At 38.0% G+C, this 17337-nt stretch overlaps 1 protein-coding gene across 1 annotated transcript in view; it reads left to right on the top strand.

Moving 5' to 3' along the window:
* IMPG1 (interphotoreceptor matrix proteoglycan 1) overlaps positions 1-9706 on the top strand; it is an 88555-nt gene extending 78849 nt beyond the window's left edge. The window contains exons 14-16 of the mRNA XM_073335128.2: positions 661-880; positions 6236-6446; positions 9667-9706. Coding sequence (XP_073191229.2) covers positions 661-880; positions 6236-6446; positions 9667-9706 — 471 coding nt within the window. The remainder of the gene's footprint in view (positions 1-660; positions 881-6235; positions 6447-9666) is intronic.
* Positions 9707-17337: the final 7631 nt, after the last annotated feature.

The raw sequence follows: 17337 nt of genomic DNA, 5'->3' as shown, positions 1-17337 counted from the left end.
GTGATGCTGGCTGGATAACAGATAGCAGTGGTTTATGAACGAGAATACATGTAAAAAAAAAAAGAGAGAGAGAAAAATATTTACCTATGCAAGAAACCACACACACACATTCTTGGCAAGTAATTTTAATTGGATTTTTCTTAGCTCCACTTCAGTGGTATGGTAACACTGATTACACCTAATAAATCCAGCATAAGGATTCAATTCTTATCAATCCTTTTAAAATACATCATGAGTTATCAAAGTGAATGTGATTAGATATAGATTTTCCCCAGAGATACTGCTGGACCATTGGACAACAGTAACATGCCTATTATATCGTGCTCTCACTTGCCTGGATGGAACCCTTTGAAAATAATTGAAGTTGGCTTTTTAGTGAGGTGATTTTTCTTTATTCAGACCCATAAATTCCCCAAACACTGTGTTTCATTACAAGGAAAACTAGCGTCCATCCATCTCAGTTCACTATTGAGAAAGATGCAAATACAGAGACTAATCAAGGCAAACAGAAAACTGGACTTGGTAGTTAAGCACTATTATTAAAGCCAGAAAAATAAGTTGGTGATTCAGGTACCTGGTAATGAAAAGTGAATATAAGTGAAATTAATTGCAGCTAGGCATTGACGGGGATTTAAAGTAAACCAACTTCCTGTTTTGCAGCTGCTTCCATATCTTCAATCCAACCTTACAGGATTTAAGCAACTGGAAATACTTAACTTCAGAAATGGAAGTGTGATTGTCAATAGCAAAATGAAGTTTGCTAAGACTGTTCCATACAATATCACAGAAGCTGTGCACTGTGTTTTGGAAGACTTTTGCGATGCTGCAGCCCAGCGCCTGAATTTGGAAATTGACAGTTACTCTCTTGATATTGAGCCAGGTAAGCTTGTGTTACTAAAAATGTAAAACCAAAAACTGTACAGCTGACCTTTCATAGCACTGATACAATTGATGGCTTTACCCAACACAACTGGAAAAAAGACATTTTTATTTTAAAGACTATTAATATTGGGCTTCCAGTATGTCAGACTGCCCTTGATCTTTCATTTTAGTAGGAAATTATGGCAACCAGAAATAACTTGGGGATACTTAGAAACTTTCCCAATTATGATAATGTTTATCAGGCTATCAACACACTTTTAAAGTCATCAGCAGTGATTGGAACACATTCCATCTCATAAACCCGATCTCTCCCTGATGCTGTTTATTGACATATTCATTCCTCATTTAGCATCATACTTGTAGAGTCCTATGCCACCATTTTCTCTACTGTTTTCCCATAGAAATTGAAATCACCTCAAAAAAATCTACAGGTTTAAGACATGTTTAAATCTTCTTGAATTAAATTCAAGTAAATCCCCTTTCATTTGTGAAAATGAGAGCCATCTAGTGGAAACAATGGTGTACCACAACTAAATATTCAAACAAACAAATCTCAGCCTTCTGCAAGAAGCAGCCAAAAGACCTGTCAAAGCCATTCGCAAATACCTGCAAGTATTTTTTAATCATCAAACCAAAGTGAAAATATGGCAACAAATTGTGATGGTCACATTGTCCAGCCAGAATTATATTAAGGAAAATGACACAACATTACAGGAAAACATGACACAGTATAGCTCAGAAGAATGTTTTATGCCTAACTCTAACAGCTAAAAAGTGATAGCTTCAAACGCCTGAAAACTACAGTGCTGATGTACACATTGAGTAAAACTTAGCTAGAACCTAGTTCCTGTGGTACTGATGCTGCCTTTGACATCACAGTAAAAAATCACTTCCATGAAACTAAAATATTATAGTTAAAATGGGGAACTTACAAGAGGACATGAAACTAATGTAGATGTTAATATTTTAATCAATGAACTAATTAGATGAACAGCTCTATCACGATCTCTCAGAACCCTACTGAAAAGATTTTAGTTAAAATATCCACTGATATCCTCAGGAAAAATAAGTTCATTTAACAAGCTAAAATAAGCAGTGGGATAAGTAGGAGGAGAAGAAGAGCTCAGATATAGCCTGCTTTCATGAGACTAGCCTTAAAGGTAAAGAACCAGAGAAGAAAAAGACAGCATCTGACTCAGAAAGCAGAATTGTCTCTAACTATGTGCTCCCATGATTCTCCATACAGCATCCTTTACTTTAAAGAATGCATTCCTTTAATAATGCGAGAACAGAAATGTTAACTGATAACTAGGGAGACAGCCAAATGTAATCTGAGATGAATGCACAGTACAATGCATTCAACCAGTTCTCACTACAACAATTACTAAAGGGATGCTAATACAAATTGTATCTTTGCAAGCAAATGCATCTGAACCGAAGAGATGAAGATGTAGGGAAATAAAATGAGAAAGGGAAAGCTCTCCATGTAGCTGTGGAAAAGGCAAGGAAAGAGTAAATATTAACTTTAAAGACTACAAAGAGATGCAGCTGAGAGAAATGAACTACCTGCAGGACTCACTGTTTCCATGTATAAATTACGAAGTGGTACAGATTCCAGCAAGAAAGTAAAACAGGATTGCACAAATATTTAAATGCATGATGTCAGGTTACCTCTGCTTAACATTAGCCAGACTGCTATGAGGGGATCCAAACACAACTCCACGAACTCTTAGCTTGCTGGGGCTAGACAGAGTTCAGGTATTGTCCCTGGCTTTGGGCCTCTAGGCACACACTCCATGTGTGGCCTTCAAGTCTGACATCCCACTTGACAGTGTGGACCCCGCAGCCCAATTGCCTAGGCCCTGAAACTAGTGCCATATCCTCACGCATCCCCAGCAGCTCTTGCATATTCCCCAGAATCCCACTGGAGTTGTTGGCTTTCTGGTTTGTCTTCTGGTCTACCTCTTCAGGGGCACATGACAGTGAAAGCACAAAGACTTTGCACAGGACTCTAAACACAATTTACTCTTTACTTAACAGCATGAGAAATACACAGCTCTAGTCAAAAGACATGCATTTCCCCTCCATCAGTTACCTCACCATTCTGGAGAGTTCTTTGGGCTTGGACAGAGGCCTCTGGGATGCCTGGGATCCTTCTCCTGAAGCTCAGTGTCTCAGCTCAGAAACATGGAGCCTCTTTCCCTCTCTAGATCAGCTAACTTTCCCTTACCTTGGTTGATCCACAGTTAAATTAGATCCCACTGCTACAAAAGCCTTCGCATTTCCTTCTTTTCTGCCCGAAACTTCCTGTGTTCCCTCTCTCTCGCTCGCTAAAATGACCCTTTCTTTTATAAACTGCAGCACCCTTTTTCAGGTGACTTCCTTATCAGCCTCAACAGGTGATCACACATCCCTACCAAGAGACAATGCTAGCAAGCAACCTCTCCTCTGACAAACCAGTTCTCCTAGGTAAAAGGCCAGTCTTTTGTCTCAAGGTTTTCACCTGAATAGACAACTATTTTAGTAGCCAACCATTGTCCCTCATCTGGTAGGTACGTGCTACAGGTCTGTCAGCAAATAGTGGATCCCACATCCAGATAGAGGCATTCCAAGATACAACAATTTCATAACAACCACCAGAATTCATAAGTTGTACATAAACAGATTCCCCAACTCATTAGCCATGGAAATGGTCCGCCCGTAGTCTGGAAAGCATGTTTTTCTAAGGCCCAAGTAGGATCAACATGACTCCAACCTGAATCAGTCAAGAGTCTGATCACTATCTTGAAACACCATTTTGAAAGTAGTAAGTGAACCTATCAATTCTACTTTGTCCTTAGCGAACAGAAATAATGGTAAATCCTTATTTCATGGCTGGTATTCCTTACATGAGCACAAAAAGCAAGCTTTCATGACTGGTATTCCTTACATGAGCACAAAAAGCAAGCTTCTTGAATATTGTAAAAGTTAATTTTAACAGTTTAAAAAAGCATTCTGAATATATGCCCCACCGTTTGTGAAGAAGAGTGAATAAATTTCACATCAGAGGTACAGTGTCATCAGGAATGATGTTGATGGAAGTGGTGGCTTCTCCATTTCTTGCAGTCTTCAGATTAAGACTGGATGCCGTTGTGGACGATATGCTTTATTCAAATGCAGGTTATTGGGCACATTACAGGAGTAACTGGATGAAATTCAAAGGCCTGCAATGCACAGAAAGGTCAAACAAGATAATCTAATGGTCTTTCTGGCCTTAACAATCTACGAGTCTAAGCATAATCCTAATTCTATTATGTCTATTACACACACACTTTTTTCCCAAAAATATTTAATCAAAATTTCAATTTATTTTGACAATTTTATGTATTTATTTATTTTATTTTTACTTATAAGCAAGCTAAGATAGACACTAGTGAGAGTCATCTAGTCAATAACTAGCCTTGTAAAATGCTGCTGGGAGTCAGGATGACATATTTCAATGGATCCAGCTAGTATTTTTTGTTTCTATCTAACAGGCTTTTTATTTTATTTTTTTAAGAGAAAAATTGTTTCTCTGTGAACATTGATACAGAATTCCACTCCAGGCTAAAACCTGTTTAAGTTATTTCACTTCCTTCTGTAAAATAAAAGCTAACAATTTTTGATTTACAAACGTATTGCTTTGCTACAAAATGATTTTTTTAATTTTCATTCAAAAATTATTAATACAGTAAAGATTTTTTTCTATTACATTTAGACAGGGATTTGTCAGCCTTTACAAATATTTACTTAATTATTATTGCTGACACAATGTGTTTTGTTGTTGTTGTTTTGGTTCAGACTTAGTACAATACAAAGTTCTTTGTTCCAATAACAAAGTGGATGCCAAAGTGATATCATTTTATGAGTACCAAAGATGATTTAAAACGGTCTCCCTAGTCTTTAATTTTATGGAGAAGCTAATCATGGAATTATATAGAAGGTTAGAGCTGAAAGAGACCTATTGATCATTCAATCCATTTCACTACTTGTATAGGCAGATATGAGCACCCTTAAGCATGGCTGAGATTTTCAGTGCCACCAGGGAGGACTCAGTGTTCAGTTCTCATGGAAATTGATGGCACTGGTCAGCCATATCCTCTAAAAGCTTTGAAAATCTCAACCAACAGGTTTATAGTTATTAGTAGGTAGGCTGTCCAATGTGAATCCTCTTCTGAAACTAAAGATTTGCCTTTCTAGGAAAAATAAACAGACGGCCCATTATTGCGGAGATAACATCCCCGGCTGACATTTTAAGAGCTGTTGATAGTTAATCTTTATACAATAGACCCATGCTGATCTCTACAGCTATGGTAAAGGCTGCATTTTCTCAGTTCGGTTTAACAGTTCAGGCTTCTCATATGCACCTTCGAAGCCCTGTTGAATTGTTTGCTATTCATTAACTGTATCCTCGGGGCTAAGGAGTTAGCCTGGCTCTCATCTCCCTCCTCCTCTCCCATACTTCCTTCCAGGTGCCAAATGATACTCCTACACTGGATCTAGCCTTCCTCACCAGTGCCTCCATCTAACAGCCGGGTCATGCCGGGAAAACTCATGCTGAGTCCCCTGCTGACTTTTTGAGAGAGGCTGGGGATGAAACCTGGCAACAGGAGGAAGCAGGGCAAGGCAGTCCACAGGAGAATTAGAGGTGCTTGGGAGGAGGAAATATGGCTTCAGGCTGCAGTCCTGGCTTTGTCCTTTCTTCTAGCATCCATAGACCTTCGTCTTCCCCAGTACAGTGTCTCATGGCAGCCTCCTTCCCAAACCCAGAAAACCAGCAAGTGGTGATGGTGTCATACACCTCATGAAAGGAGATAAGGTAAACCACCTTACTTCCACAAAGCCATTCACACATGGATCTCCCCTCGAGAATGCCACCATTTCTAGCTAGTAGTGTCACCCTGTGTACAACATACAGGGACGGTGCAGTTTTTTCCTTGCCCTTAATCAGATTGCAGGCTACTTGTGACAAGAATCACATTTCTTGTATATATATGTGCAAATATAGTACTAGCACTCCCCAAAAGTAAAAGATGATGGAATCAGAATACCCACATGCAAAAAAGACTCTACAGTTCAAACATAAAAACATGACTCTGAATATGTGGGAAGGAAACCGATTGTGCAAGAAAATATAACATAGCAGTTTTCTGTGGTATCTGAGGAAAGAAAAATGTACATATTCCTTTTATGCTGAGATATCCCCACCAATTGATATAGAAGGAGCCTGGCTGTAGTGAATCTCTTTTGTTCTCTGTAGCTGCCACAAGTTCTGCCAAGTACACTGAGATAATGCATCAATGCATCCACTAATAATGTCTCTATCTTATTACAGCTGATCGAGCGGACCCATGCAAATTCATGGCATGTGATGAATTTTCACAGTGCATAACAAATGAATGGACAAAAGAAGCAGACTGCCTTTGTAAATCTGGTTATGCAAGCCGAGATGGACTGCCATGTCGGAGTCTATGTGAGATGCAGCCACATCTTTGTGTTAACGGCGGAAAATGTGAATTAGTTCCAGGAAAAGGAGCTGTCTGCAGGTAGGCAAATTATATTTCTCAATAATTCTGCTGAACAATAGTTCCTGAAAAATCAGTTACACAAAGAGTTGGAATTGAGATTACCCTTTTTCAGGAGTATCAAGAGCAAGCCAGCGAGTATAAAATTCTAGACATTTTGATCTAGATTGTGGTATTGTTCCATTGACAAGCTACCTTAGACCATGAATAGTTCCACTGAAGTCAGTGGGACTATTTAAGGATTCAAGTACTGCACAATATCAGTAAAAGCATCACACAGTCTAGTTCTTTATTAGAAAGAGTACATTTATTAGAAAGGAAGCATCATTGACCTAGATTACAAATAACTTGAAATTATATTCTTCTTGGTGGTTCTTGATTTTCAAAATGCAACTATTCTGACATTTTGGAAAAATCAAACAACATCAGTTCACATTTTTGGCTATTGGTAAATAGGTATATCTGTGAGGAATTAACTTTTGGCTGGTTTGTATGAAATACATTTTAAAATACTATTGTAAGCATATATATATGGCATCCACCACTATAATAGCTGGCCAACTTACAAGGCATATGTTGAGACAGTCAAGATCTTTGTATGATCAAACTTTGTATGCCCAGAGTTTTCAAAGTAATCAAGTGAGCCAGGATTCCATTAGTTGGGAAGGCATGATGTTTCTTGCAACTCTTTGCAAATTTGACCAGACATCATAAATATTTCCACAGGTAGCAAATTCAGGAGTGTGGGCCAGTTACTGAGAATGTCATACAATCCAGATACACAAACTTCCCCTTATGGCACCAAATTCTAGTGTTCAAAGGGAGTGTAGATTGTACAGTAGGTCAAAGACTATGAGGCTCTTACACAGGATGTCCAGAACCTGAGTGTTACCTGGCAGTTGATTGACTGCCATTGTAACAAGCGGAGTACAGATCTGATTAGCCCTGTCAATCATTCTTAGTACTGACCTCAAGAGGTCAGTATATGCTAATTAGAGCATTTAATATCAGCTACAAACAATAAGAACATTGAACAATTTCTGCATATCATCATGACTGTAGAAGAATTATCCACTACATTGTATACGGTTAGTGTTTAAAATGTACAATAGTTGAGTTACCTTAACTCTTTTTGCCCCTGTTGGCTTCTTAAGGCCACATCTACACTACCCACTGGATCGGCGGGTAGTGATCGATCTATCCGGGATCTATTTATGGCATCTAATGTAGACGCGATAAATCGATCCCCGATTGCTCTGCCGTCGACTCCAGAACTCCACCAGGGTGAGAGGTGGAAGCGGAGTCGACGGGGGAGCGGCGGCCGTCGATCCCATGCCGCGAGGACGCGAAGTAAGTGATTCTAAGTCAATCTAAGATATGTCGACTTCAGCTACGCTATTCTCGTAGCTGAAGTTGTGTATCTTAGATCGATCCCCGCCCCCCCTTAGTGTAGACCAGGCCTTAGAGAAGAACGGGATGTTGACGCTTGAAGCTCAGATTGAGTTCTGAAGGGACACTGCTGAATTCCCTATATGCAAACTCACGGTAGCAGACTTGCTGTATTTTGCAACGATAAAGTTAGCTTGGATCTAATGTCCATAATATATCAACCCAAGATCATGATTTTGCAGGGTCAGAATTTTGTCCAGAGAGTCAAATGGCCTAGCTTAAATGCAGATAACGAACATAATGAGAATGCAAGTTTATTAAAAATAATGAATACAATGCCTTGAATTGTGTCTGGTTACATACTTATATAATGCCAGGATAAACTTTAAAAGCTTGTGCAAGCAAAACCAAGAAAGGTATGAAAACAGCAGATCATTGATTCCAATGGAAGTACTTCCAAGTAAGAACTTGGTAAGGCATGTCGAATTCAGTCCAATGTTTGCTTCATTTTCAAAACTACTTCAAACCTCACTGATTTCCACTTCTGATAATTTATGAACCTACATTCTCATAGAAAAGCCAGAGGTCTCACCCAACATCTTGGGAGAGGTTTATTTTATAGTAAAGTAGCATAAAGCTTTAGACAGCACTTCTCAAGTTAGAGGTCACTGATGAGTAGTGTGTAGGAAAGATTTAAAAAAGAGATATCATTAGAGAGGGAACAAATTTCTAGAACATTCAAGTGCAAGGTTTGGTTTGGCCTCATTATAGAGCTAGGAATCAGCCACAAAGCTCTGTTCTATATGCAAACTTCCTTAAGATTCAGGGGTGGGGAGAGAATACTTCAGTCTCCAATTGTTTTATATTAATCATCATGAACTTGAAGATATAGTCTTCCATGTATTATTAATCATGCTGCTTCACATGGAAGGACCCTTTTTAATTAATTACAATGAGAAAACTGTTCTTATACTTGTTGGCAGTTTTCCCTGTATTTTGGACACAAGAACTTTGGATTTCCTGCCCTCAGTCTTATTTTTATGTATATTTTTGCTTTTCCCCCTCTTCCTGTTTAGATGCCCTGTACGTAGGCACCGGTTTTACCAAGGAGAGCGCTGTGCAAAGTTTGCTCCAGAACCTATACAACCCTTCATTTTAAAAGCTGTGGTTCTTAGCTTATTAAGCCTTGTTTCTCTTGTCATCATTTTAATTGTTAAGATAAGAAGAAAATACAAATACCAGACTAATTTGGAGTAAGCAGCTCATGATTTTTCCCTTCACATTTTAAAATTAATTTTCAATTATGTTCCTTAAGTTACAGAGTCTTATATAAAACAAAAATGTTCTGCATTATAGAGGTCCTGCTCCCAACAACTGTGGCACAGAAAATGCTGTAAGAATTAATCCCATTTTTGAACATGATGAGCCCATCACTAGCTTTTGCAATGTGCCTTGTAGTGTAAGTGCTTGTGTCAGTTCTTCAGAGATCATTAACCAAGGAACATTACACAAATATGAAAAAACAACTCAGTGTGAAGGTAAAATGCATGCACATACATTCTCATCCTCTCCAAAGTAACATGTCCACTTTCGTGCATTAACTTTACAACTAAATCAGGTTTTGGTTTGTTTGTTTGTCCTCTTGCCTTAGCCATTTCAGAGCTAAAAATACTAATCCCTAAATTTACTAATAACCTATAATATTTACTTGTGCATAGGTTTTATAATAGAACTTTAGAAATTACCTTTCTACAGCTCTTCTGCATGGCTTTGGCCATCCATTCTATCCTGATGGCTTTCCTAATCATTAGTGCAAGAATTAAGCCTGAATATCCTTGTTTTAATGTTGTAGGTCACCAGATGATATTACAAAACCAAGACTGACCAGCTAGTGTCTGAAATTCTGGAGTTCCAGCATCAGCTAGGTAAGAAAGGTTTGTGACTCCATTTTCAAGAAAAGTGTACCATTTTATGTTTATTCTCAAGTTTACCATTTGTAGACGTGACTGAGAAACCTGTCCATGTACTAGTTTCATATTCCTTTTGAAGCTGAAAAGAAACATGTATTTTTTGGTTGAAAATGACTTTTCCTTTGGGAGCTTGATAAGTTAGCCACATTCTATTTTGAAGTGCTTTTATGCAATACTGTGCCATTTTGTATGCCAGCTTTCAAAAGCAGTAGTCTCTAAAAGACACTAAAAGATACAAACAAAAGAACTAATCTTAATAGGAATAGTAGTCATATACTTTCACTTATTAATGCAATGTAAGGAGCTGCAAATTACTTAAATTAGGCACAAGACCTTTATACAAAAGGCACCTACATTTGAGTTTGAACAATACACTGTATTTTACTTTGTGTCTATCTATACTTCAAAATGTGCGACTTAGAGTACAGAATCTCTTGCTTGTATGCAACAAAAAGATCTAACTAGGAAGGGTAGAAACTTGATTGAGCTGAGAAGTTCTCTCTATACTGTCAAGCTATGTCTTCCTTCTTCCTCTAGCCTTAGTCCCATCTATATGGGGTTGGCTCTGAGTCCTTCTTTTCCATCCCAGTCTGTCTTAAAGCAGTTCCTCAGAAACTCTGCAGTATGATATCCATCCATCCAGTTTTGGGTCTTCCAACCCTTCTCTTACCCTTCACTTCTAAGTTTAATGTCCTGTTCCTGTATATTCTGCCAATCTTCTTTTCACATGCCCAAGCCAGCTAAGCCTGGATTCCTTCAGTTTCTCTGTAAATAGTACCAGCTTCAAAATTCCCCAATTCATTTGTTCAAATGTGGCCTATCATTGTAACTCCAAGCATCCATCTTAACATTTTCATTTCCACTGCATTCAAGATCTGCTCGTCTCTTCCTCAGTGCCCAGCATTTTGAGCCATACAAAAATGAAGGCTTAATACGGTCTTGTAGGTCTTACTTTCAGTTTGATAGGCATTTTCCTAGCATAGACCACTCCGCTCACTTCTCTCCATTTAGTCCAGGCCTTTCCTATTCTGCTTGTTAAGTTCATCATTGAGTTCAACATTATCCTGTGTTATTGAACCTAGGTACTTGAACTTCTGTATCTTTGTTGGTGGCTGGTCCCTCTAGACTTGCAGTCTCATTGTCTTCAAGATATCAAGATACCCCTCTAATGCATCGAGCACCAATGTGAACAAAGAGAGGTTTCGCGCCAAGCCTTGATGTACTCCAACTCTTACTAGAAGCTGTTCAGTTTCTCCACATGGCCTAACTGTGGTAACAGCACCCTCTGATGTGCCTTCAGGTATCTGTTTCATTCTCATACACCAAGAGATGACTTCTCTCAGAACAGGGTCATATAAACCTTCTCAATATTGACTAATACTACCATGCAGGGATTTCCTCTTTTTTCTGATATTTTTCCACATGTACTATTCATGAAAAGATAGCACCCATTGTTGATTTGCCTGGCACAGAGCCAAAGTTATTGTCACTGAAGTTGTGTTGGTTTGTTCCTTCAAAATATTCCACTATTATAATTTCTCTGAATCATATCCTGCAAAAGAACAGATTAATTTACTGGATTTCCAGAGTAAGAGAAGCAGAAAAATTTAGTGATTTCTTTTCACTGGTCTTCACCACTCAGAGGCTGTTGAGAAAATACCTACCTCAGGCTTATTCTCTTCAAGTAATAAAGATGAGGCACTGTTATAGAGGAGGTGCTGGAACACACTGGTAAAATAAAGATCTGTAAGTCACAAAGGTTGGACTGTATACACTCAAAAGTTCTGAGGAACTGGACAGTGAAGTGACTGAGCTCAGCTGCTAAAAAAATAAGTCTACTCTTAAATCAGCTACTATAGTTGAGAATTAAAAAGTTGTGTATGTCGTACCTGTCTTTAAGGGAGGCACTAGGGTGATTATAGAAATTATAGACCAGTAAGCCTTACTTCCATACCAGGTGAACAGGTGGAAATCTTAAAACACATGGTATTATAGAAATAAACTAACACAACTTCTCCGAAGAAAACCATGCCTCTCTAATCTATTAGAATCCTTTGAGTATGATAGTGGGTAAAGGAGACATGGTTAACATTTTATTTGAATTATCAAAAATACATTGACAAAATTCCTATCAAGATTAGGACAGCTAGATAGTTATTGGGTGAGAGCTGAAGTATGTCACAGATTACAAACTGGCTAAAATAACAAAAGGAATACTTGGCTAATTTTCACTATGGCTAAAGTTCACAGTGTAGTGCCCCAAGATTCCATGCTAGGACTGACGCTTATTGCATTTGTTAGTGACTCGAAAAAGGTGCTGCAGAGAGAGGAGGCGGCAAAAATGTGCAGAGGACACAAAATTATTTGTGTTAGTTAGTATTGAAGCAGCAGCTGGGGAACTTTAGTGGGACCTAACAAAGCTAAATGAATGGGCAGCACAAAGGCTCAGTTTTACAATCTGGAGAATACATATTGACTCGGGCTGGGGTTTTCAAAGGAGACTACAGATGTTAGACATCCAAATCTTCTTGACTTTCAGTAGGACTTGCATGCCTAAACACGCTTTGGTCTCTTTGACAATCCCAGCCCAGATCCTAAAGAAATCATTTTATCAAGGCTTGAAAACAGGCCCAACTCCTTCAAACAAGTGTGTGGTAGATAGAGACGGTAGAAGTGAAGGCTGTTCAGTACACCTTCACCATAGTCAAAGATAATTCTGAGTTCATAAAGGGGTACGTGAAAATCCAGTATATAGTGAAGAAGTTGAAACAACTTCTTTAATCTCTACATAAGCTTGAAAATTGCTTTCACATGAAGTCTTATGATTACTAAGTGTGATTCCAAAAGCAAGGATGTGACTGTTTGGAAAAAACCCTGCTAGTAACCCAGAAATCAAGTGGTCAAACGAAAGGATTCATGACTATGAAGAACCAGACCCTTATTCTGAAATGAAAGATCCGTGCTCAAGATCAAAACCAAGTTAACCTTGAACAGGGCTAACCAATCTGAAAGCCACAGCCTGTGCTAGGGGGATCAGGATCACATGGACTCTGTCCTTTCTCCCTCAGAATATTCCGTAATGGAAGGAATAAAGGAAAGCTATATGTGAGTCTTGCTCCTCTATGCAAAAGCAGCATATCGGACACTGAAATTTGGGTTCATGCCTGCGCTCAAGCAGACCAGACATTTCATGTTGTGACTTCAAGCAAGCAAGACCAAACCTAGATCACCCCATATGTCAAAAGTCAAACCTACAACAGTCCTTAGGAGACAATCCAATGTTGATCTGATTTTTTGCAACCTAAGCCAACTACTAAGTTGCTTTTCACTCCTGCTAGGCGTAGAACTGAAGAAAACATCTCTTTCAAAATGCACCATTTGTGTGGAAGTATGTAATAGGGGAGATAATATATTATTTAAAGAATCAAGAAGGAGCTTTATCACAGCATTGCCTGTCAGAATTAGTGATGCCTGCCTTCTGATCAGCAGGAGTGTTTGAAGCAGCCACACATTACTCACAGCTGCAAGAGGTTTGTCTGAAGTCTAAGTTTGCTTGACTTTCAAAGCCCATACATTTTCAGTTGACTTAAATGCCACAACCCAGATTTGAATATCAAGGTCTACCACTGTGAATGGCATCAGAGGTGAGAAGGGCATCTCTTTCCAGACATTGACTGGCACCGTCCATCAATAAATCTAATATTTGATCTCCTTAAGAAGAAAGGGTCTTATATGGATTGAGTACAAAGTTCGGTTTGCAAACAAAACTTGCGCAACCTTGCAGAAGGCACATTTGTAGCCTTGGAAAAGGTACAGGAAGTAATCAGTTGTAACAGTCTTAGACAAAACCCCATTTCAGATCCTGCCTTTGAGAGCATTTCTTATCGGTTTGCAAGATTCTGTTAAGACCAGGATAATGCTCTCCTGGAGTCCCGAGGAGTCGCTATAAATGTCCCATTCAAAGGAAATGGACCCAAAGACCTCAAATCAAATAATTTAGAAGTACTAGAATGGAAGCATATGGGATCCTCCTTAGGTGGATCTGAGGATGATTTCTTGGATTTCAAGTCATTTGGCGCTGGATCTGCCTTATGTGGACACAGGCACTTCCCACGAAACAGCTGTTTGGGGCTGGAGGTCCCTAAGGGCTCCCCCATCACACATTGCTCAGTGTATAGTTCCTTTCTCATCTGACCCTGGGGAAAAAACAGCATAAGTTTTCACTCAAGTATTCCAATCACCAGGGATGTTTGCTGGAATTACACAATTTTGAGGGGCAGAAGGAGCGCCACAATCTCTTTTCTGCTCCACATCTGGTATATTAGACACGTGGTCTCAAGAGTAACTGAATTATTGAAATATTAATAGGAATTTTTTTAAAAGTACAACAATAGAAGTAAGTCTTTCTAATAAAGTCATACCACCACACAGGCAGGATTCCATTCCTACTAAGGCTGGTGGAAGGAGAACTGAGGGACCATTAAGAGACTTTTTGGAGAAGGAGGGGGAATGAGAAGGGCTATACCCTTAATTCCAGAATGATAGATCTGAGGTTCGGAAATTATTCTGTGTTTGTAAGATAAGCTACTTTTACATTGAGACTATATACAGGCAAAGTCATGAAGGAGGCGGCTTTATTTCAGCTGCTAGAGCTATAGTAGTTATGGATCCATAAGTATTTCATATGTGAATCCTTCTTCAGAATATTGTATTTCATTCATTGTTTATCAGGAATATACTATTCAAATGAATACTATTCATGCACCATTTCACTGAGATTTTAATAGAAAAAACCCATAATGCTAAGCACAGCAACAACACTATGACTGCTATAGCATTACGTCTATGTGCAATTAAATAGCTGCAAGTAGGGGACTACTATATTCTACTTGAAACAACTTGGAAAATCCTAGTTGATTTTAGTGAAACTTTGCCTGCCTGATTACAGTGGTTTAGTAAAACATTTTCAATTCATTTCAATTTGAGAATGCTTATTAATGGACTTCTGTAAACTTTTAAAAAATGTTTCTTACAAGATTTTTTCTTACAGGTATTCAGAAAAAAGTTCTGCATTATTCAAGACTGGAGTTCAGGCTAAACTATGTATAGGGGCAAATTTTGGGATAATAGAAAAATCTTACAATTTTGTGTTGAAACTGGAGCACACATCAAGTGAAAGTCACCATTTTGTTAATGGAAAGCTGCAGCCACTTTGCTCAGTGCAACAGTCAAAAAATTCATCATGAATATAGTGTTAAAATGCATTTATTAAGTGTTCAGTGTTAAAGTATAAGGCTTAAAAATTTTAATTAGTTATTTCAAAGATAAGTGATACAAGCAGGTATCTTGCCGGTGTTACATTTCACTAGCAGTATGAGAACCCAGTAGAAGGAACAGTAAGTGGAATGCAGTTCCAGCCTGCTTTTATAAATAGGCATGGAAACATTAGATTTTTATCAGTAAACATCAGTAATCGTCAATTTCACTGTACACACACAGAGAAAAAATATTTCCATCAATTACAATCGACATTTACAGACAGGTACTATATGAAAAATGCTGCTTGAGAACTTAGCGTTTAAGTATATTTACTTTTTATTAGGGCTGTCAAGCAATTAAAAAAATGAATCACGATTAATTGCACTGTTAAACAATAATAGAATACCATGTATTTAAATATTTTTGGATGTTTTCTACATTTTCAAGTATATTGATTTCAATGACAACACAGAATACAAAGTGAACAGTGCTCACTTTATATTTATTTTTGGTTACAAATATTTGCACTGTAAAAAAAAGAAATAGTTTTCAATTTACCTAATACAAGTACTGTAGTGCAATCTCTTTATCATTAAAGTTGAACTTAAAAATGTAGAATTATGTACAAAAAATAACTGCATTCAAAAATAAAACAATGTAAAATTTTAGAGCCTACAAGTCCACTCAGTGCTATTTCTTGTTCAGCCAATTGCTCAAACGAGTTTATCTCCTGCAAATGTAAACAATGCTGCCCACTTCTAGTTCACAATGTCACCTGAAGTGAGAACAGGTGTTCTCATGGCACCGTTGTAGCCAGCGTTGCAAGTTATTTATATGCCAGATGCGCTAAAGATTCATGCTTCATCCACCATTCCAGAGGACATGCAACCATGCTGATGACAGGTTCTGCTCGATAACAATCCAAAGCAGTGCGGACTGACGCATGTTCATTTTCATTATCTGAGTCAGATGCCACCAGAAGAAGGTTGATTTTCTTTTTTGGTGGTTCAGATTCAGTTGGTTTTGCATCGGAGCGTTGCTCTCTTAAGACTTCTGAAAGCATGCTCCACACCTCGTCCCTCTCAGATTTTGGACGGCACTTCAGATTCTTAAACCTTGGGTCGAGTACTGTAGCTATCTTTAGAAATCTCACATTGGTACCTTCTTTGCGTTTTGTCAAATCTGCAGTGAAAGTGTTCTTAAAATGAACAACATGTGCTGAGTCATCATCCAAGACTACTATAACATGAAATATATGGCAGAATGCAGGTAAAACAGAGCCAGAGACATACAATTCTTCCCCAAGGAGTTCAGTCACAAATTTAGTTAATGCATCATTTTTTTTACCAAGCGTCATCAGCGTGGAAGCATGTCCTCTGGAATGGTGGCCAAAGCATGAATGGGCATACGGATGTTTAGCATATCTGGCACGTAAATACCTTGCAATGCCAGCTACAAAAGTCCCATGTGAATGCCTGTTCTCACTTTCTGGTGACATTGTAAATAAGAAGTGGGCAGCATTATCTCCCATAAATGTAAACAAATTTGTTTTCGTGTTTGGCTGAACACGAAGAAGGACTAAGTGGACTTTTAGGCTCTAAAGTTTTGCACTGTTTTGTTTTTTTAAAAAAAAACTACATTTGTAAGTTGCATCTTCACGATAAAGATTGCACTACAATACTTGTACAAGGTGAACTGAAAAATACTATTTCTTTTATCATTTTTACAGTGCAAATATTTGTAATCAAAAATAATATAAAGTGAGCAGTGTACACTTTGTATTCTGTGTGGTCACTGAAATAAACATATTTGAAAATGTAGAAAAACATCCAAAAATATTTAATAAAATTCAATTGGTATTCTATTGTTTAACACTGTGATTAAATCTGGGATTAATTGTGATTATTTTTAATCAAGATTAATTTTTTTGATTTAATCGCATGAGTTAACTGCGATTAATCGACAGTCCCACTTTTTATATTTTGACATGCAATGTTGACAATTTTAACAGTTATAAAGCTTTAACTTGTTAAACTCAACATCTACTGTCATTAAATAATTGTCTGACCCCAACACCCCCCAAAAACTTTACATATTTAATTGTTTAATTCATGGTGAAAAGATTTATCACTCTGAGATTTCACACTTTTGGATGGAGCAAAATGATTGCAGTTTTCCTGAAAGTAGGCTTTCCAGGCATAAAAGAAACATTCTGTAAATTTTACAATGTACATAAGAGATTTGTGTTTATGATTACTCTATGGTAGCAAATAGAGTATATACATATATATGCA

The sequence above is a fragment of the Lepidochelys kempii genome, chromosome 3 (genome assembly GCF_965140285.1).
Source record: "Lepidochelys kempii isolate rLepKem1 chromosome 3, rLepKem1.hap1, whole genome shotgun sequence".
NCBI lineage: Eukaryota > Metazoa > Chordata > Testudines > Cheloniidae > Lepidochelys > Lepidochelys kempii.
This window is presented reverse-complemented; position numbering and strand designations above follow the sequence as displayed.